Source organism: Glycine soja, chromosome 20, assembly GCF_004193775.1.
Source record: "Glycine soja cultivar W05 chromosome 20, ASM419377v2, whole genome shotgun sequence".
Lineage (NCBI taxonomy): Eukaryota > Viridiplantae > Streptophyta > Magnoliopsida > Fabales > Fabaceae > Glycine > Glycine soja.
This window is the reverse complement of record NC_041021.1, coordinates 1723847-1745354: the sequence shown is the minus strand read 5'-3', so window position 1 is coordinate 1745354 and position 21508 is coordinate 1723847. Positions and strand designations below refer to the sequence as shown.

The 21508-nt window shown below is 29.6% G+C and overlaps 2 protein-coding genes across 3 annotated transcripts; one reads left to right on the top strand and one right to left on the bottom strand.

Moving 5' to 3' along the window:
• Positions 1-1696: 1696 nt before the first annotated feature.
• LOC114402813 (WUSCHEL-related homeobox 1-like) lies at positions 1697-8510 on the top strand. 2 transcript variants are annotated; one of them, XR_003664521.1, is made up of 6 exons: positions 1697-2534; positions 2862-3182; positions 3461-3537; positions 4003-4486; positions 5659-5747; positions 8361-8510. XR_003664521.1 is itself a non-coding variant. In XM_028365495.1 (5 exons), the coding sequence occupies exons 1-4, from the start codon at positions 2378-2380 to the stop codon at positions 4459-4461; spliced, it is 1014 nt and encodes a 337-aa protein (XP_028221296.1). In that variant the 5' UTR covers positions 1697-2377; the 3' UTR covers positions 4462-4486; positions 5659-5855. The 2 variants fall into 2 exon arrangements, 1 of the variants encoding a protein (XP_028221296.1); XM_028365495.1 differs by lacking the exon at positions 8361-8510 and having other exon boundaries at positions 5659-5855.
• A 6263-nt stretch (positions 8511-14773) lies between these two features.
• Positions 14774-18253, bottom strand: LOC114402264 (phytanoyl-CoA dioxygenase-like). The gene is made up of 9 exons (XM_028364773.1): positions 18119-18253; positions 17921-18045; positions 17751-17811; positions 17597-17665; positions 16843-16961; positions 15898-16045; positions 15644-15788; positions 15439-15525; positions 14774-14976 (listed from the first exon to the last, which is right to left on the bottom strand). The coding sequence occupies exons 1-9, from the start codon at positions 18162-18164 to the stop codon at positions 14934-14936; spliced, it is 843 nt and encodes a 280-aa protein (XP_028220574.1). The 5' UTR covers positions 18165-18253; the 3' UTR covers positions 14774-14933.
• Between the last annotated feature and the right edge of the window lie 3255 nt (positions 18254-21508).

Below are 21508 nucleotides of genomic sequence, written 5' to 3'. Positions count from 1 at the left end.
ACATTTAATTCTTTCCGCGTTGTCTGTATGATCATATATATGTACGCGTAAAATGTTAATCCGATAGACTATCTTTTTAATTAGATGTGTTTTGAAATAAAATGTCCAATAATAATACATCATATGCAAATTGACCGTAGCTAGTAGAAGTAAATTTGTGATAACCTTTATTAAACTTGTAATTTTTATTTAGGAAAATGAGATTGTGGAGTATATAAAAATTAAATTTGGAAGGACGGAAACATAATTAGGTAATCCAAATCTATTTTAGTCTCAAGTCTCTCAACTAATATTTATGACACAAAATTAAGTGTTATTAATTATTTTTATAGACACATTGATCGTTTAAAACTACCTAATAATTTATGAGAAAGAAGCTAGAGATAAAAAGAAAAAGTGATAGATGTGAAGAAAAAAAGAAAAAGAAAAAATGAGGTGAAAGATATGAAAGAAAAAGTGAATGTATATTATAAAATGTCTTTACCTAACTATATATTACTCTCACTTCTATGATTAGTCTTACATCTTTGTCTATAAAGATGTGGATAAAAAGTAAAAAGGAAATTACATATTATATAACAATTCTATTATTTGGATAACTTCAAGATATCCTTCAGCTGAAACTAATATGTCGGGAATTGATCAAGACTTATTCAAGAGACTGGTCACTTTTAAGTATTCCTCCATACACATGAATTTGGGATCGAAGCCCTGATGTATTAAGCATTTTTGCAAAGTTAATACTTGATTTAGTTTTAGGACAATTTGTTAAGTTTATTGTAAATTCTCATCGTAGTTGATGTTTTTTCCTAACTATGCTCGGGATAAGTATTTCCCTAGCTATTCTAAACTTTTATACATATACAAAAACAAATTAATAGAAGCATTTTATTCCCCAAAGACCTATTGCAGTCGAGATAAGGTTGATCATGTCAGGTTACTAAAATTGTGATCTCGATTATAAGGTCTATGTTATTTCAAGTATCATCTAACTGTACTGGCAAGCCATAAAAAATTGCAACAGACTGATTTATTATGTAGTTGCTGTCAAGAAATCATGACTTCATTTTAGGAGTGTTCCAAAATACGTTGCATTTACGTGAAAGTAAAACATTTTGGCTGAAATTAAATAAGGATACCTGTTTGTATAGTTGGCATAAAGTGCTTGTTATTTCACACACAACATGATCCCCTGGCCCTCTGCTTCTCAATTGTAAACTTAGTGCAAAAAATTCTAACGAAAAGATTCGTTACATTCAGAAAACGCAAGTAGGAAACGATACAAGTTATACATCAATAATACATATCAAATCGTGTGACTTTAAAATTAAGCCTTAACTTAACATTTTGCCTTTAGAAACTATCTTGATCTATGGCCTTGTAAATCTTCGTTTCTCCAAATATTCCTTCAATTAGAGCCGTATTAGCTCAAAATTGTTCTAGTTTAGATTCTTTCTTCACTATTTAAGAGTAAATATATTGGAATGGATTGGAAGAAAATGAGTAATTTTTTTTTAATGGCAATGTCTTGGGTCACATTAAGATGTTAAGTTTAGATGAATTTCTTAACTATTTAAGTTGAACCTTTGTGAAAACATCACATCTATCTTAGATCACAACATGGTTGGAGTTGCTTAATTGCTTAGCAGCATTTAGATAATTCTTTTTTTCCAATAGTGGGTGTTAAAAGTTGTGATTGTCCAAAAGTGTAGTGTGTGCATACACACAGTGTCAACTGTCAGGTACAAGACAAAAGCAAAGAAGTACCCATACGAAACTGGTTTCCTTTGTGTACTTGTAGGTTATGTGTCTTAAACCAAGAGGAGGAGAAAAAAAAAACTTTGAAAGAAGAGTTAAAGGCACACCAAGCACTGTGAGGGAAAAAAAAAAAATAACCATGTGAGCGTGTTTGTGTAGGATGAAAGAGGAGGCATATGGGGAAGAAGCAACTTTAATAACACTACATCATCATCATCATCATCATCATGATGCTGTGTCCTTTTTCAGAAACACACACACACACCTTCACTTTCCAAATCTCTCAGAATTCTATGCTTTCCATTTCCCACCTGTCTCTCTCTCCTCATGATTTGAATACTTAACTTGGTTTCTCTATTATTACTATTGTATACTATTACACACACATTGGTCAACTCTTTTGTTGGTTTTGCTGCTCCACCTAAAGCTTTTACTACAACGTTCCCTCTCCCTATAAATACACAGTTCCTCCCTTTAACTTCACCCCCATCCCATTACATCTTTCTCAGAAAGAAACCCTATTTTCAAACCCCAAAAGGCTGAAAGTGAAACAATAGTAGCCAATGTGCAATATTATGACAAAAGACCTTGTAGCATAGATTCTAAATTAACCTTCAACATGTCTGATTCATTTGGTAGCACCTTTCACTCTTCCACTCCAAACTCCACCCTCAATTCCCATGCACCCCCCAAAATCACCACATTCTGCTCAATAGCCCAACCTTATTGCATTTGCACCCACTGCAACCACATCCTCACCTTCAACCACCATGTTGGTAAGCCTAAGCAAATTAATATTTATAAGTTCATGTTTGGATAATTAATTAGTCATTATTCTAAACATATTTTTGAAGAAGGATATATATACTCTTTGTATATTTTATTTTGTATATCTTCGGAATGAGTGCAATGCTTATCCAAACACATTGATTTTTAAAATTCTCATACATACTCATAGTATATAGTCTTGTAATTTTTGTTTTAATGTGGTTAATAAACATGTGATTTGTTATGGTAGGAAATTTGATGCTATTGTGAAGTGTGAACTTACACTTAGGTTAACCATATTTTTCTTTTGTTTTTCCATGTGTCCTGTGGTGCAGGTAATGTAGCAGAGGAAGGGACAAATAGCACAGGGTCCCATAATAATAATTTGCAGTCCCAGCAGCAACAAAGCACAAGGTGGAGTCCAACCCCAGTTCAGTTACTAGTCCTTGAGGAATTGTATAGGCAAGGCACAAAAACACCCTCAGCTGAACAAATTCAACAAATAGCTTCACAGTTACGCCAGTTTGGGAAGATTGAAGGGAAGAACGTGTTCTACTGGTTCCAGAATCACAAGGCCAGAGAGAGACAGAAGCGGCGTAGAAGGGAAATGGAGGAAAATAATAATAACAATATTTCTGCTTCTTCTTCTGGTGAAGGTAAGAAAGAAAAGAAAGAAAGAGTAATAAGTAAAGTAGTACGTTATGGGAAATTCAGAAAAGGCATTAATACAGCTAGATATTATATCATGTGCTAATACTATAAAGTTTTTTAGGCCTTTGGGGCTATTCAAGGTTCTTTTAGTGGTCAAAAGATTCCTATGTTATACATCACTCTTGCACTGATGATTACAACCAAAAGAGTGTGTGGTTTCTTATGATTTTTAGGATGCAAGATTTGACGTTGAATTTTGGTGTTGTTTGGATTTTGGCCACAGGGTTGAAAGAGACAGGTTGTGGAGTTAAAGAGACAAAGAAGTGGGCATCCACTTCAAACTGCAGTGGACATGCAGAGGTCTGTAATTACTCTTGGCTTTGTTCGCGGTACTACTACAACATTTTATTCAGCTTTGTTAAGCAAAGATACCCCAAAAGATTATAGAATACCAATAATTAATAGGGTCTAGGTGAAATAAAAGATAAAGCCAAAAATCAATTTTCTTTTACTCGGTATAGTGAGTATATTGAAGAAGTATGAAATGAAAAGAAAAGAAAACAACTAAGTTGTTTTATATCTTGGACAAAAGGAGAGGCTTCAAAAGCTGCTTTTTTTAACTTTCTGTTGGGGCTGTTTTGTGCTAGATCAGTGTTCACACTTTTGTTGGACGGTGAATTGATGAGTGTGAATTCTGAAGTCTGTGAATTCTCCCCTTCCCCATTTTTTCTCTCTCTATTCTATCTCTTTTTTTCTCTATTTTTTAGTTTTTAACTGTTTTTAATTACTGCCAACTTTCTTACTATCTGTATTTTTTCTTTTCAGGAATCTGCTGCACTGGATATAGCAGAAAAGGGATCTAATGGGTGGACTCAGTTTGAGGGGAAAGACAGCATACAAGTTTTGATGAGGAGAAACATAGCCGAAAAACAAGCTAAGTTGCAGGAAATTATGGAAATGCCTTGTTTCCCTCCTGTTACTATGGAAGCATCAACTCCTACAACTTCACACAGAAGAACAACGCATTATAACACACAACTTTTAACCCCTCAAAACTATAATAATTTACCATCTTCAGTCATCAACAGAGAAAGTTTAAACTACTATGGTGGTGAAGAAAATGCAGCTCCTCGAACCCTTGACCTATTTCCACACAAGAGGGATGACCAACATGGAATTTCTCTTGCTGAGAGGAAATCATCTATGTTCTGTGCAAGTGCTTCTATGGACACTGAAGTCACCTCCAACAACCAGTTTTTTGAGTTTCTTCCTTTAAGAAACTGAAAGGGATCATATCACTTGATATATGGTATGTCATGTCATGTGATTTTAGAATACATATATGCACTTGTTAAACCAAATAATAATAATATTGGCTGTAACGAATTATAATATATATACATGTTTTCTTTGTTAACAAATATTAGTTTGTTATTTTGGTTAAAAACATTATTCGGGAGAATTTGAACCCCTAACCTCTCTCTCCTTTTTCCTTCTCCACTCGTTAAGTTAATTTTATATCATGGTATTAATTTCTCTATTTTTTTTTCTCCGTTTTTTGCCGTTTTCATTGGGACTCAAAGTCACAAACCTTTAGTTTCATTTCTCTCTTTGTTGTGAGTCAGTGATAATGCATGTAGAAGTTTAATTACCTGTACGCGTGCATTTGAACCTAACGTTTTTTTGTCTTGTTGACTAATTAACTTCACGACGACTTTTTAGTTTTTGAGTCGAGTCCCTGGTTTTTGGGAAAGACGTGCTTCTCATAAACTCAATATCTTTTTGTTTTAAAACTCAAGATGGAGAAACTCACTCTTTTTGCGTAGATATTGATTTGCAAAACAAGGGTCGTTGTTTTTGTACACAAATTAAACCAGTATATATAGTAGAGTCTCTATCTCTCGTTATCTCTGTGTCTTTGTCCACATTGGGACACACCCAGTGAGAGAGAACTGAGAAGAGTTCATCTTCATCATATGTTATAACTTATAAGTGATCAAGATTGTTTTACTTAAACTTAATCCTAAATCATTTGTTTTTTATTACTTATTCAAGATTAGCTCTTCTGCTATACTCTCATCACCTGGTATATTTTCCATATATAGAAAATGTTAACATGTAATGAATGTGTGATACTTAAATTCATATCCTTAAAATTTAGAAAGAAAACAAAAAGACAATTAAGTTTTAAGCAAGGGACAGCTATATTGACAAGCTTTATATTACTATACTATGTATTTTTCTAGTGTGTAAATTCCTTGATTAGAATTAGTTCATATTCATAGAATTTGAGGTGGAGAAGATATATATTCAAGGCATGCACGTACCTTATGAGTAGCATATGGTACATGCAAAGATATCATAGACTTGACTATGATTAATCATCTAGTCTGATATATTTGCAAATAATTAATTAATTACCAAGTAACTAATTAAGATGTACTAGTTTGCTTGATAGTTGAGTGATAACCTTCCTTGTAGGTACGTAGGTTCGTTTTGTAGATGGTGGATTGTAGATGTTTGCCACGGCCATCTTGAGAAGAAATTAAAAAGTGACAAAGGAACGAAAGGTAAGAAATTAAGTGAGAACCGTATATAAAGATTTGTTACTAAGACAGACTTGCGTATGCAAATGAACCTTATAATGTGAACATCAATTTTCAAGTGTTTGGCACATATAATTCTCGAGTGGAACACAAAGTTAGTAGCTAGCTAGTTATATGTATTGCTATTTGATTGTCAATATACAAAACAGCTAGCATAGATCACTTGAAAATCAGATCAAGTAGAAGATACATGATATTTTAGTATGTATATTCTATTATATCATTGATATAAAGTATGCAAGGTCTTACTAATAGCTTAATTTTTATTATATAAAAGTTAAACAATCAAGGTGTAATTTAGTTAGGAGTTTTCTCAGCAAAATTTTTGGATTTTTACCGCTTAAACATTGTTCAACATACTCATCTCTATTTAATTTGAGATTTCTTACTTATGTACTTGCACACCAACAATTAATCTTCACCACAAGTCTAAGACTCTTTCACATGTTATACTTTTCTTAAGAAGAAAATCATTTTATCCACGACTATTCAATGTGAACCTTAGACTTAGAGTTTATTCATTGTCATCAATATACTCTAAATAGTTACACTTGGTCACCTTATCACACCATCAACTCTTATACTACTTAATCATGAGTTTATCACTTATATATTCCTCAACATATTCATCTCTATTGAATATGATATTTCTTATTCACACTTAAACACCAACAATGTAACACCAAATAGTAGTATATAACATTATTTGAGGTATGAGTCACTATGACTCACAAGGGCATCAACAAACAAGTCATTATAATATCCGCAGGAGATTTTGATTGCTTGTTGGACTTTGGAAATATAAGAAAGACGCAAGGGTTAAAACAAAAACTGAATAAAGAATGCTTAATCTCTACATATGCAACTGCCATATTGAAAGTTGAAGCCGCCTTTAGATTCACATTATATTAAATTATCTATAATTAAGTTGAAATATAAGCTAACATAATTTTAGGTGAATATTTATATATACTTGATTTTATATGCTGAAGAATTAATTAATTTTGAGTTAAAAACAACTTTAGATCACTTTTACATTGGATAAAAAGATATATTAATTTAAAAACATCTAAACATAAAGCACTTTATTTTAACTTAATTTTAATTAAAATCAATTTTATAAAATTTAATTTCATTCAAAATTAATTATCTAAAGTTCACTCAAAGGTGCACACACTAAAGATCAGAAATATAATGCTTTTGAAAACAACCACGTCTTGCCGTCTTGGTGAACCCTAGATCGAGGTGACCAAAACCTCATGGCAGCACGATAACATACAATGGGTTATTTAAGACATAAATCATCATGACTTAGCTATTCAGTAGAAAAAAACAATGTCAAGGTGGGTTAGCTAGCCAAACCAATCTCAATACTATTTGGAAACGTACATAGTTAAGAATATGCTCCCCATCACCACTTTCTGGACGTATACTAGTCGTGTGGCACAGTCTAATGGGGTGGGGTAGAGGTTGGTTTAGAGCACATCGACCCTGAAGCAGAAGTGGTTGGGGAGTATATATGAATGTTGAATCAAGGCTAGGACGTTATCATATTACGTCTGGATTCTGGAGTGAACAATATTTGAGTACGTAAAACCAGCAATGATATAAGATTAACTGACACTAAAACTCAAACTTTGTGAAATTAATTACAATATAATAGACACTTTAGAAATTTTAATGATTTTTATGTGTGAAAATCAAATCCAGGAAATTTATAACAACTTACATATTTATTCAATTAACTGAATTAAATTTCTTTGACTTTTTAATGTAATCATGTAGTAATAAATATTTAGTTATTTTTAATCTAACATAATATACATTAAAGTGAAGTAATGTAACAAAATATTAATTAATTTTTTTAACAATTTTAGATTTAAATTATTTTTTGAGAATTTTAAATTTTAACATACATGTTGAATTGATAAAATTTATTTTTGTAAATGTTACTAAAATTATAATTAATTTTACAAATATTGGCAATGTTAATTCGCCTATATTGCCCCAATACATCCTCCCTTTAACTAATCCAATCAAACAAATAGTTTTTATCTTTCTCTCTTTTTTGTAATGAAATCTAGTCTAACGAATAGCTTATTACCCTTAAAATGACATTGGCACTGAAGCATTTACTCATACAAAAAGGCATATTGTGAGCTTGTAACGAAATGATAAAAATTATATATATATATATATATATATATATATATATATATTGTGAGCTTGTAACGAAATGATTATGTGAGTGTTATTCACTTTATAAAAACTTGATGAAATGGGTTAAAAGAATTTCTGCCATAACCCATAATGGCTTTTGCTGCCTAAACAAGCAGCTTCTTTCCGCGTTTAAAGAGTTTCAGCTTTTTGCATCGGATTTGTTTGTATCTGTTATCAAACATTTGGTATGCTCGTGATCATGAATTTAAAAGAACTGTCGATGTCGAATATTCCCTTTTTCATTCAAGTTAACAAAGTGCATTGTGCTATGAAAGAGATCATTTTTACTCTTGAGGATGAGAAGAACGAAAAAAGTTTGGAAAAGAGAGATAATAATTCATTATTGTCCTTGTATAGGTGGAAAAAAAATCCATTGCCGAAAACAACTCATTGCGTAAAGGAATGAATATTCAACAAAGAAGATGTCCACAGGACCAGGGGTAGACAAAGCTTAAGTTCAGTGGGTCCTCTTTGATGAAAAAGCTTGAGTTTGCCAGAAATCATTTGTCAACAAATAAAAAATATAAAAAAATAAAAGAAAATTATTGTATAAATCTTTAGTCTTACAAATTCTTTTTTTTTTTTTTTTGTCTACTCAACATGAACTAATGGTTTGCTTATTAAAACACATTAACACCACATTAATGATCTGAGGTTCGAGACATGGATAGGATTAAAATCAAAACCAAACCAATAATAGATTCTTTTTTTAAGAAAAAAATATGGTGCAAAAGCTTTTAAGAATTTTTTTTATATTTTTATTTTTTTAATAAATCCTATTATCCATTAACAGTTATTAACTTTTTTGATAAATCATAGGGACACATTTGAAATTTTAATTAATGTATAAGAATATATTCAGTTAGCTGTGTTGTTTATCCCTGACCACATGGTATGTATATATTATAAGGATAAACACACACAGGCACACTATTATATACATACTATATGTAGTTTATATAATCAAGTCATCTTACAATAATAATATGATTGGTTGAGAGAGTTTTGAAGCAAAGAAAGTGTATTTTTTTATTATAAAATTCAATAGTCATATGGTATTTACAAGAATGATAGTTTATTTTTAAAGGAAACAAGAATGATAGTTTATTGTTTCATTTCTTTTATTTTGAAATATTATTAAATTGAGAAATATACTTTTACTTGAAAAGAAAATTATACTCTTCTTTATTACTTTCTTTTCAAAACCATTATCAAAGGATTTTTTTTTTGTTAGATTTATTTTATTTGAGATTACTTGTATACTTTTTTATTTGAGACGCGTTATGGGTAAAAAAAAAGTTACTTTTTTTTCAACAAGTGCTTTTTTAGGATAATTTTTTCTTTATATATTTGTCATTGAGTTTTAAGTTAAATAATAGAATATAGATACTTATTGATAATATTGAATTAGAAAAATATATTCATATATTGTTATTTAACGTTTCGTATAACTCTATTGATACCTGAATATTATGTTGAGAATCCAATTGGTAAAGACCCAGTGGGATAAAATTATGCAAATATTTAATATAATAACTTAATTATAATAATAATAATATTAAAAAATTTAGTTTAATTTATTATTTTATGTCTATGTGAGTGCATGTGCTTTGTTTTTCTTTTTGTTTTTCCTAATCAGTGTGGCAGGTTGATCCATAAAAGTTTAAATATGTATTTAGTGAAAGAATTTATGTTTAATTTTTATTGTATAAAAAAAAATTAACAACAATCACACACCTTAATGGAATTAATCTCTCATTTAGAAGTTTAAGAAACACCTATGATCTATCACTCAAACAAAAAAATTAAACTAAGAGTAGTATTTTTTAATGGGAAGCGAGTTACCCTATCTGGAAGGGTAGAATTTGACGAGGTGGAATCCCCACTTGTGGAAAGAGCCTAATTAATCGTAGTATTTTATCCTTCAAGAATTAATCTCATACACACGATGTAAAAAAAGAAGAAGAAATCTAACACAACCAAAAAACAATCCATGAGCATTTTCAATCAGAGTTTTTAACAAATAAAGTAAGAAACTAAATTATTCAGTTCAATTCAAACTACTTTGAATAAAATAAAGTTGAATTAATTTTTTTTTATATATTATTCAGATGGTTCACAATTCACATGTGTTTCCATCCAATGACATTTCACATAAAAATAGGAAATGCGAACACTCCTGTAATATTACTCAGATGGCTCACAATTTTTATATATTATTCAGATGGTTCACAATTAATAACACCCTTAATAAGCATCACATGGCATACATGAGTTTGAGAGATCACCTTAGTCACATTTCTTAGGGACCTCTAGAAGTTTTAAAGCAACTAAAATTTTTGAGTGCTGATAAAAGAAATTATATAATTTGAGTGACAATTATAATGTAATATCATAAAATATATGAAACTCTCACATATAACCTGTAAATGAAGTCTGAACTTGAGATGTTCTAAATGAGTTAACTAGTCCAAATGGGCTTATTATATTTCATTTTTGCTTATAAAAAACATTTCTATATTTACATAAACTTAAAAATATATTTAATTTAATATAATGATATAAGATTTTGTTATATTTATATGTGTGAGAATAATATATTTAACAAAAAATTCGTATTCCATTCTCTCCTATATAAATAACGGCAGTCCTGGAAGCATCTATGATTTTTTACTAGAAAAATAAATTTAAAAGCATATTTAACCTTAAAACAAATAACAAGAAAAATAAATAAAATAACTTTATATGTACATTCCACATACATTCAACAAGCCAAAAACAAAAGAAAAAAAAACTCCCGTGGCTTGCTGACGTTGACCCACCAAGAGCAGAAGTGAAAGATCATCATCACTCACCCCTGACCACGAACGTACATAAATTGAAAGAGAAAGAAAGAAAGAAAAAATATAATAAAAAAGGAAAAAAAATGCATTTATGTGCAAATGAAGCAGTCATAATTGAAGAGGGAAAGAAAGAAGGGTTTGTCTACGATTATGCAAAACTAGAAGTTGCAGGATTGTCATCACTGCATGTCTGCAGCAATATTGTGTGAGAGAGGAAAAGGACATAAACAACACTGTAGAAAGAAAGAGAGAGAGAGAGAGAAAAGGTGCCAAGGTGAGTAATGAAATAAAACCCTAAAATGAATTGAGGTGAGGTGGCTATGTATTTATATATGCATTGCTGCTGTTGCCAGCCATTGTGTCCTTAGACTCTCTTGTCTGTCTGTCTCTTCTTCCCACACCCAACACAACACAACACCATATCACATCACTCACGAACATCCATTGTCCAAATCATATTTGTTTTATTTCACATTTGTGATCGATCTGTCTTTTAACACTTCAATAATTATGATGGTGAAAGTTCATCATTCAACACACACCTGTGCCTCCCCCTTGTACCACACCTTCTTTTTGTAACAAAAATAATATTAATAGGCCTTTGCGGTAAGTGTAACTGTAAAAAGATATATATATAGTCTAAACATTATACCACCTAGTGTGTGAAATGATAATTAGTAGTCCCAAATTCAAATCTTAAACATATGCAACCCTATTAAATATTCATAAGGAGATTTTCGTTGTTTACAATGGTTCTAAATTATAATTGCAGTTGCATTGCATGCATTATTATTGTGTATATTGTGGTTACTGCGATGCAAATTACATACATTATGACCAAAAATTATTATATGGTTGCACATAATTCAAAAACAATCTATAATTATTCTAATTATTGATCTTTTATATATATATGTGTGTGTGGGTGGGTGTTCATTTTAAGATTTTTGTATCATTTGTCACCATCAAATCAAATGCCTCTTGCACTCCCCAACACATCCCACTAAACCACTCGCTCATTCAACCATCAACACTTAGAATAGAAGATTAAGTTCTGAATCTTTGATTTATTTATTTTTTTACAAAAGAACGGTGTTGCGGTCTAGTTGCAATCCTATTGCGGTTTTGTTGTTGCTGCTTTGTGGCAATTCATGTGATTTAAACTCATTGCATTTACAAACTAATTTGGTTGTGGGTAGCTCCACAACATCAATATTGCGGATGTAACAGGCGTTGTGGTCCTACATTTAGAACCCTATTCCTGTTAAATATATGATGCTAAAGGGATTTTGATACCTCCGAACATGGTAGATATTTTAAGCAATGTAAAGGACTTCGGCAAGAGACAACGATTTCCCATGACAAACAGAACCTGCAAACACATGTATAGACACTCCAATAATGAGTGCAATTAATGTGTACAAATGAGCTTTCATTCTTGCGTACTGAATGTCTTCTATAGTAATAGTTGACAAGTAAAATAATTAAGTAGTTAATATGAGCCATGAGTCACGAACCACGTGACAAACCTAGAGAAGATACTGAACATATAAAAAAGAGTAAACAGTGGCATTGCACTATTGGTATAAAGTATTTTTATAGTTATTTAATTATAAATTCATGATTGTTATGATTTTTAATTAGTTAATAATATAAACAATACATAAATAATATGTAGAAATTATACTTTGCAAAGATAGCACCTTATAAAAAGTTCAAATTTCATATTTAAATCAAAAGTTGGTTTATGTTTAACACCATACCGTATAAATTTTATTAAATATGTTAGTCACATTTTATATTTGGTGGGTCTTATTATCAAATTAGTGAGACTACCAAACTAGATTCAACTAGTAAGAGAAAAATATATATTGAAAGAGTATATTAAAAAATGTGTTAGTAACATAAGATTATTATGTTTTTCTTGTCGGTTATAAGGTAAAAGTGATATGTATAGTAGACATCGTAGATTTATTAAAAAAATTATATTCAAAACCCATTGGTGATTTTTTCGCTCACATGCCCCAGTTTCGAAACGGCAAAGCGTGCTTTACATTTTAAAAATGTAGATTCTTTTTTTTTTAGAGTAAAAAATGTAGATCCTTTATTTATTATTTTCGAGTAATGATTGGTAAATTTAACTAACAAACTTGAAAAGAAGACAAGATCAAAACCAGACTTGGGCCATTGTCCAGTTGGTATACACTTATTTGCACATTTAATTTTTCTGTACTATTTAACCGTTTGAGCCGTGAAAATTAACTCGGTTGCAACTTGCGAATCCGTGTGCAAAATAGGAAAAGGCACAATAATCATCCTATTCAATTTTAACCTATATTTGATCTAAAACAGTTCAGACTTCAGTTCAGACATTTCTTGCTCAGAAATTTGTGACTAGTATCGACAGGTAGATAAAGGGTTAACTTTATTGTTGAGTGAGAGTGAACTTGAATATACTTTTACATGATTAAATATATTTTTCTTTCTATAATATATCGATTGTTATTATTTCAAGATCCACAAAATATTTTAGTGACTAAAATCTAATTAAAAGATTAAAAATGGTATATTATAAAGACAAAAATATATTTAAACTAATTTTTGTTATTTGTTTATTTGACAAATTGAAAAGATCGAGATTATTGTTACAAAAGTATTAATGATGAAAAATCATAAAATAAGAGCATTGCTTATTCAGCAAAAAATAATAAGAGCATGGCTTAAAAGTAAAAAATCTGACTCCTACAAAAGAGTAATTCATTCAAGAAAGTAAAATAAGTAATCTCAATTCTTAACGAAAAAAAAATTAATGATTGATATTATGTGTACATTTATCAGAAATTATGAATACATCGAAATATCAACCACTGGTTTTTTCATCAATGATTGATAATTTACTTTACATTTATAAGAAAAGAATTAATGGTGCACGAAAGTTAAGATTAATGTGACAACGGAATACTGGAATTTGTTCCACTGTTTCATGTTGTTCTGTAATTTTCTTTCTTTTTTTTTGGATAATGCCCTCTCAATATTTTTCCATGCTTGATTTTTGCATATCGTGGTGTTTCAATTAAACTCGTTCAGCGTCCAGATTTTAAAAAATATAACTGAAACAAATTAGTATGAAAGATGTATTATAATTATTTGTATGGTCGTCGAGAGATTGGAATTAGGAACAATTTTTTTCAGTACACATGTGGATTGGGTCTACCTCGATCTAAAGTATCAAAGTGTAGTTATAATTGTTAATTAGAAAATGAACCCTTAAGATTATATTTTGATAACTTGGCAGTTTTTTTTAATACCTAATTCTAAGTGTGTGATTGGTGTGAGCATCAAGAATTGATTTTAAATTCATAATTGATTTTAGATATATTTTTATATATTTAATTTTACTTTTGATAAAAAATTAAAATTGATTATGAACTAAAACACCTTTAAAACAAATTATCTGTTAAATCCAAAATTTTATACTCATCCAAATACAATATAGGATCAAATCATGAATTGACAGTACACGATCAAATTATGAATTGAAGAATCAAAACTTATTGATATAAAAATTTTAAAAATGATTAAAAGACGGTACACGATCATGCATGCTGGTAGAGTAACAAAATATATACCTTAAAAAAAATCCAACTCAATTCGTATGCATCCATTTTGAAGTGGTGACACTTCTTAAAAAATTTATATATATTGCCAGTACAAAACTTTTCTATAAAGACATCCAATAAAACTTAAATTATTCACTAGTATGATGTGATCATAAAATGAATTCTTATTAGATGTCTACATCTATATAAAATAGTTTTACACTCAGTGCATATTATTTAAAATCGATTAAAAAATACTAAAATTATAAATAATATTTATCGATAAAATTAATTATTTTTTCAAATATATGTGTTAACACCCTTGGTATAAATTATAAAAACTATCAAATTCTGATTTATTCATATCCCAAAACCAAAGACGTGGAATCAGTGTTCAGTGGCAAGTACACAAACTGGTTTAACATTATTACAACGCTTTAAGCTTGCAAATTAAACATCATTACATCGTTTCTCTCAATTTGCAAATTTCAGCTTACAAAGAGTGGTTCTGGCTCAACTTTTCGTCTGATCCTGAAAAAAAGTTAGACAGAAAGAAGCAAGTGTTTAGCAAAATCCACCAAGTAGTTGGGACACAAGCCAAGTCCAAATTACATTACAAATACAAACTTGTGATATTTGGCAAATTCTACACTTTTCATAAAACAAACATCTTTCTTGCACTTGCAAGTGTCAATTATTGGGATTAAGGAAGACTTAGAACCGATTTGGTACAAGCATAAGTCCAAAAATGATGCAAACTCTAACAAAAGTTGAAGGCAAAGAATACTAAACACACACAAAACTCAGGCAAAAATCGAAGTGGTTGGTATCCAAGAGATTCAATCAAGTCAGAGGTGAATGGTCTATTATTAATAATATGTATGATCATATATATCAGAGATATCTTTTAGTAAATAAACCTTTCAATGATAACTAAGTTCCTAAAGGTGGAAAAGTGCTAATAAACAAACTCTTCCCATGATCTGAACTCACCAATTTTCTGGTGCCCATTTGCAGCCAACCATATCCACCACGTGCAAGCTGTACGCATGTCTTGATTTTGGAGACTGGTTTTCAAAGCTGTGATTCACATAAAAAAGCAGACAAGGTGAATTATCAGGTGAACACATTAAAAGGCAACTTTCTTTCTTCTATACTTCATGATACACATCATCTGAAGTGAATAGTTTTAACAAACCTTTGGTGGATAAGATCACCATGGATGACAACCAAAGACCCAGCTTTTACTTCAATAGGAACAAAATCTTTTTGATCATAAGAAGGTGATGGTCGATCGAATTTGACACCATCTTCATCTCTTAAGAATCTTCTAACAAGCCCATCTACAGAAAACAGAATAAAAAAGCAAAGGAAAAAAAATTAGATTAGATGAACCAAACAAAGGATAAAAGATCCAGGTAAGAAATGAACCAAAAGGTAGGAAAAAGATACTTTTGTGAGATCCAGGAATTGTCCAAAGGCAACCATTTAATATGTTTGCATCTTCTAGGGCCAGCCACAGCCCGGTGCATGTTTGTGGTTCAGTATAAAGGAACGAGTTATCCTGGTGTGGCACTACTTCACCCCCAATGCCTGGTTGCTGTTTATAAAAATTTCATTAATGATAATGACCGGGCATCAAATACTTCTATACTTAGATGCTCTGTGTGGCCATATAAAAATCGAATGAAACCTTGGAGCACAACATACTCGTAGCATGATTATAAATGAGAGAGAGAGAATTTCAACCAGCTTTAATATGTCAACTACATATAAAAATGGGTGGGTGTTCAAGTTCAAACCACAGCAATGTTGAAATAACCAACCAAATATATCCATAGTGTATACAGAAGTCCATAAAATAATATCAAATTCAAAAGTATGTAAATAAAACACAAACATAAATAAACCAAAAGTAACTTTAACTAAGTTTGAATATCAACAAAACCTACATTCAAGAATTATTCAAAATCTAACAAGATATGTGCCATTTTGGAAGAAACATATAAGGTGAATAACTCAACACCAAAAACTTATGCATGAAACCACTATAACAATACAGCTTTAAAGCACCATTCAACGGAGAAAGTGCATAATACACCAATTTGGTTAAAAATTAAAGAAATAACTGACACAAGCAACAATATTAAAATGGAGAAAGTGCATTTGCCAAATTGGAGTACAAAAATAAAGAACCAAATCACACAATCCCCTTATGCCCACTCTCCCTCACGCCCTTGAACCAGGAAAGTAAAAGAACACACATCCATGATGTCCAACCAATTCACATATCTATTGCTCATACATAATGCCCCAACACATTAAAGTATTGAACTTAAGTTCTTTCAACTATATGATCAGCAACTGAATATCACAACGGCAGAAGAAAAAACGCACCTTAAATATATACATTGACTGCATGACTGCAGGTCTCTTGTAACCTAAGGAGCGCATCAAACTTGAAACTTTCTCAGAAGAAGAAAACTTTTTGAATGCTGGCTCAATCTCATGAAGAGCTGCACAAAATCACAGCACATCCCCAGCCACAAAAAAAATAATAGATTAAAAAATAATAGGATTAATTCAGAAGGAACAATGCTACTCTCAAGCTCATGCATTCACCAGTCAGCACAATAGCTCAGGTGGTTCCACTCCATTAAAGTTAAAAGACTAAAAAGTTTACGCTGAGAAAAGTAGCGCCCCCACTGTCATAAACTAACTAATTCTACTATATGCTATGTGAACCAAGGTTTTAAAAAACGGTCCACAACCACAATTTCAACCATAACATCTAGATTTTGGAAGTTTCTGAGACCACATTGGCTTCATTTGTTCACTATTTCCCGCAATATGAAGGATCACAATAAAACCACAACTGCATTTTAAAACCTTTATATGAACAGAGAGTACCCCATTTCTTCTTGGTCAAAACTTACAAGCAGTTTCTTATAGTGTTGTTTTCCAATTAGAATTGAAGTTTCACTATACTAACCTTTAATACACCTCATTATTATGAGAATTATTGAGATGAAAATCTAATTCTGATTTGAGGATAACATCAAAAGCAAAAAAACAATTGCATGTAAGCTTTGTCCTTAATTCATTTCTACTTCAAAATAAGACATTTAGTATCAGAATATAAAAAGCTCACCGTGGCCAACTTTATTAAGGGACAATTGCTTCGGCTGCTTTAACTTACCATCATTACCAAATGCTTTCTCTGCCAAAAGTGAAACAGACAAAAGATTAAATTAGAAGGAACCCAATTACTCAAAAACTGAAAAGATTAATTTTTTAAAAAATACCCTCGAAGAAGAAAGAAATCCTCTCGGCGCTGTCGAAAAAGTAATTATCAGTCGACTGTTGCTGAAGAAAAATAAAAACAGAGCAAGAGTAAGAGAACAGATAAAAAAAATCCAACTTTAAAATGAAACTAAGAGAAAAATAAAATAAAGTGTTAGGACATAGGAGTAACCTGGTTCTTGGTGGAGAAAATAGAGGCGGTGGAAGAAGGGTCAAAGTCATCTACCAACTGCTCCATCCTCTTCATCATGGACTCAATCTCATCGCTACATGCGAAAGATTCAATCACAAGATAACCTGCGCATGCAGTTCCAAAGATTAGAGATTCGGTTGGTTGAGTTAGGATTATGCTTAAGATCAAAAAGGGTACCTTGAGAGTTGAAGAATTGGAGCTGTTCTGGACTAAGTATCCCCATCTTGTGTTGTGCTTTGCTTGCTTTGCCTCGCAATTGAACAAAGATTCGATGTTTAATATTGTTGTACTTACTTGCCTAGGTACCTATTATATTGATTGCAGTCTTCATTGTCAAAAGGTCAAATGTGGATTATTTTATCCACTTGTCGTATTCAATTAGATAAAGTTGTTTTTGAGGGTAATTATTACTTCTTTCTTCTCTAATTATAATTATAAGATATTTTTAATTCATTTAATAAAATAATTCATTTAATTAATCATATTAAATATTAAATATGTGAATTACTTATATTATTATTTTAAAATTATTTTTTATCTTTTTATTCAATTAATTATTTATTATTAATGTTTAGAGACAAAATAATTAAATAAGGATATATAAAAAAATAATAATACATCTAAAACTTAACAAAGTTTTTTATAAAAAAGAAAAAAAATTCTATAAAAAATTATAATTAGAGAAAAAAATTAATTCTTTTAATATTTTAAGAATGACAAAATAAATTTTAAATTTATTTTTTAAAATTTAATATTAATATATGTCACAAAGTTCTTATTAGAGGATATTGAAAACATAGAATGGAATGTCCTTATGCTTAATAATTTCTTTTATTATATCTCTAACTAACAATGAATAGAAATGAGTCATGTAACTCATCTCTATTTATCAAAGACGATGTTATCTTCCAATCCCATATACAAGTTTTTTTTTTTTGCATTGGCTCTGCGAGCCATGTACCTACATGTGTACAATATGTAGGATCTTAAAAACTTCATACTGAATACGTTGGGTGTCTCTTACTCTAACATGTCAAAGACCTGATGCGTTGTTTGGTGTTGTTGTCACGTTCTAATGGTCTCTAAGGCACGTCCTTGATGGTATGCTTAATCAATGTGAGCGTATGATCGTGGTTGATATTACAAAGATAAATGAAATATAACAAATCATTCTTAGAATGGTGATCGATCCTTCAATAGTACAATTGATTTACTGGTCCACAATCCACCAAACTTTAAGTCTATTACGTAATTGCTTAAGTTGCTTGGATAAGATCAGACCTTGAGGAGCATAGTTGGCCTGACGGTAAAATAATGAATTCATTACTTTTAACTTTTATAGAAACAACCTTTAAAGTTATATAAAAATATTTTAAATTCATCAAGTGTTGTGTAATTTTAAATGGTTTTAGTTTACACCCAACAAGGTTTAAAAGCAGTGTTGACGACACTCATGCATGAGGTGTGCTCTATTATTTATTTTTTTCACACAAAGAGGTATTCAACGAGATACTTCACATTTGATGGTCTGACAACATTTCATCTTACTAACTTATGTAAGATTATTTTAGTTTAATTAATAATTTTGAATTTAAATTCTAAATATATTATTACATTAAATACTTTTTAAAAATTTATATCACTCAAAGATGGATCTACGTTCTGATTTATGGTGGCAATTATATACCCCACTAATTAAGTAAATATTTTTAATAATTATTATTTTTTCATATAAAAATAGATATTATTCTCGTAAAATAATTTTTAAAAATAAAAGAATGTAAAAAATAAAAAATAAAATAAATTGATATTAATTTTATTCACTTTATTCTTTTAAATTTTTAGAAGCTTAGATATTTTGATTTTTTTATTATAAGATTGGGTATTTTTGTAAAAGCTTATAATATTTTTTCAGTAAAAATATTATGAATTATTTCTTTCTCCCCATTAAAAAAAAATCGGATCCATCACTGATATCGCTCATACAAGTCTTATATTTAACTCAAATAAAATTTTCTTCCATTACATGTGGTTTCTATCAAAATAAATAAATAAATAAATAGATGCTGATGTACCGAAAAAAAAAAAAAATAGATGGTGCTTTTCCTCGTAACATTTGTGTTGTTGTAAAACTTATTTTTGTGTGCAACAGCTCATTTGATCATGGCAGAGATCCGATCCACTGTGTTATGTGTGTCTATTGGCGCATGTACAGACAAGAATTCCGAGTAGGAATTATCAGAGAGCTGTTCATTGACTTCTCTTTGTCACCATAACTTTACTCGTTCTTAATATAATTCATTTTGTTTTTCTTCCTCTTTTTTAAGTGCCTGTTTATTCTTACTACAAATGTAGGATGCTGAAAGCTTTTATATGGAAGATGCAATCAATGAAATTAAGTAGATGAATAAAAATTATGACTGATATATATTGATATATACATAATTATAATTAAGTGTTTTTGTAAGCGTCTCTTAACGTGTAGTTCTAAAATTGTATTAATTTTGAAATATCTTTCTGATATACATGACAATTATTACTTAAAATAACAAGGAAGTTATGAATTACTAGTTATTTAATTTGTGTTTTACACGAGATCGTTATCCATATATTTAAATTTTATATTTTCAAATTGAAAAGATTTGATTAAATTCATATATATATATATATATATATATATATATATCAAATTAATAAATTTGTACAAATGAGTATTATCAGCAATAATCAATTGATTAATTAAGAGGTAAATTTTTATTTTTAATTTATTTAACTTTTTTTAGACTAAGGTTATCTTTGATAAGACATTTCAATTAATTTTTAATATTTTTTGTTAGTTGAAAAACTCATTTGATTAATCGATAAGCAAACTGTTTTTAGTAGTTTCTCATTAATTTCTATTATTTTTTAAAATGATACTTGAAGTAATATTCTTTAAAATGTTAGCTTCTAACTTTTTATATTTTCTTTCACTTTTATCCTTAATATATTATATTTATTGATTTTCTTGTTATTTTATAATTTTTAGTTACTTCAATAGAAACACTTTTAATCTAATAAGTTTTCTAACTTAATAAGTTAATTTTCCAACTTCAAGCTACCTGCTTCTAGTTACTACGAGTTAGTATTTATTTCATCTAAGAAGTTAAAGCTAACTTATTAAATTAAAAGTATTTTGTAAAACTAAATATTGAAGTATCTAAAAAATATAAAATGAAAAAAATAATAATATCATGATTTATTTAAAAAAAGATAATAGAAAAAATAAATAAATATATTAAGGATAAAATTGAAAAAATATATAAAAATTAAAAACTGACATTTTAAAAAATGCAAAAAGAAACATTAAAAGTTAAGAAACTACTAAAAAAAACTAATTTATTGAATAATTAAATGAGTTTTTCAGTTAATAAAAAAAATTAAATACTAACCAAAATATCTTACTAAACATAATCTAAATTACATTTTGTTAACGGATTAATTTTGTAAAAAAAAAAATATGAAATGTAAAATTATTTCATCATACATTAATTGACTAGTATAGACTTTGATTATGTAATTATAAAA

Excerpts from the sequence above, each read along its gene's own strand:
- LOC114402813 (XM_028365495.1), top strand. The coding sequence starts at position 2,378 with ATGTCTGATTCATTTGGTAGCACCTTTCACTCTTCCACTCCAAACTCC. Across the intron at positions 2,535-2,861 it reads CACCTTCAACCACCATGTTG|GTAATGTAGCAGAGGAAGGG; the intron begins GTAAGCCTAAGC and ends CCTGTGGTGCAG. Across the intron at positions 3,538-4,002 it reads ACTGCAGTGGACATGCAGAG|GAATCTGCTGCACTGGATAT; the intron begins GTCTGTAATTAC and ends TTTTCTTTTCAG.
- LOC114402264 (XM_028364773.1), bottom strand. The coding sequence starts at position 18,164 with ATGGGGATACTTAGTCCAGAACAGCTCCAATTCTTCAACTCTCAAG. Across the intron at positions 18,046-18,118 it reads CCAATTCTTCAACTCTCAAG|GTTATCTTGTGATTGAATCT; the intron begins GTACCCTTTTTG and ends CTGCATGCGCAG. Across the intron at positions 17,812-17,920 it reads TTTTCTCCACCAAGAACCAG|CAACAGTCGACTGATAATTA; the intron begins GTTACTCCTATG and ends ATTTTTCTTCAG.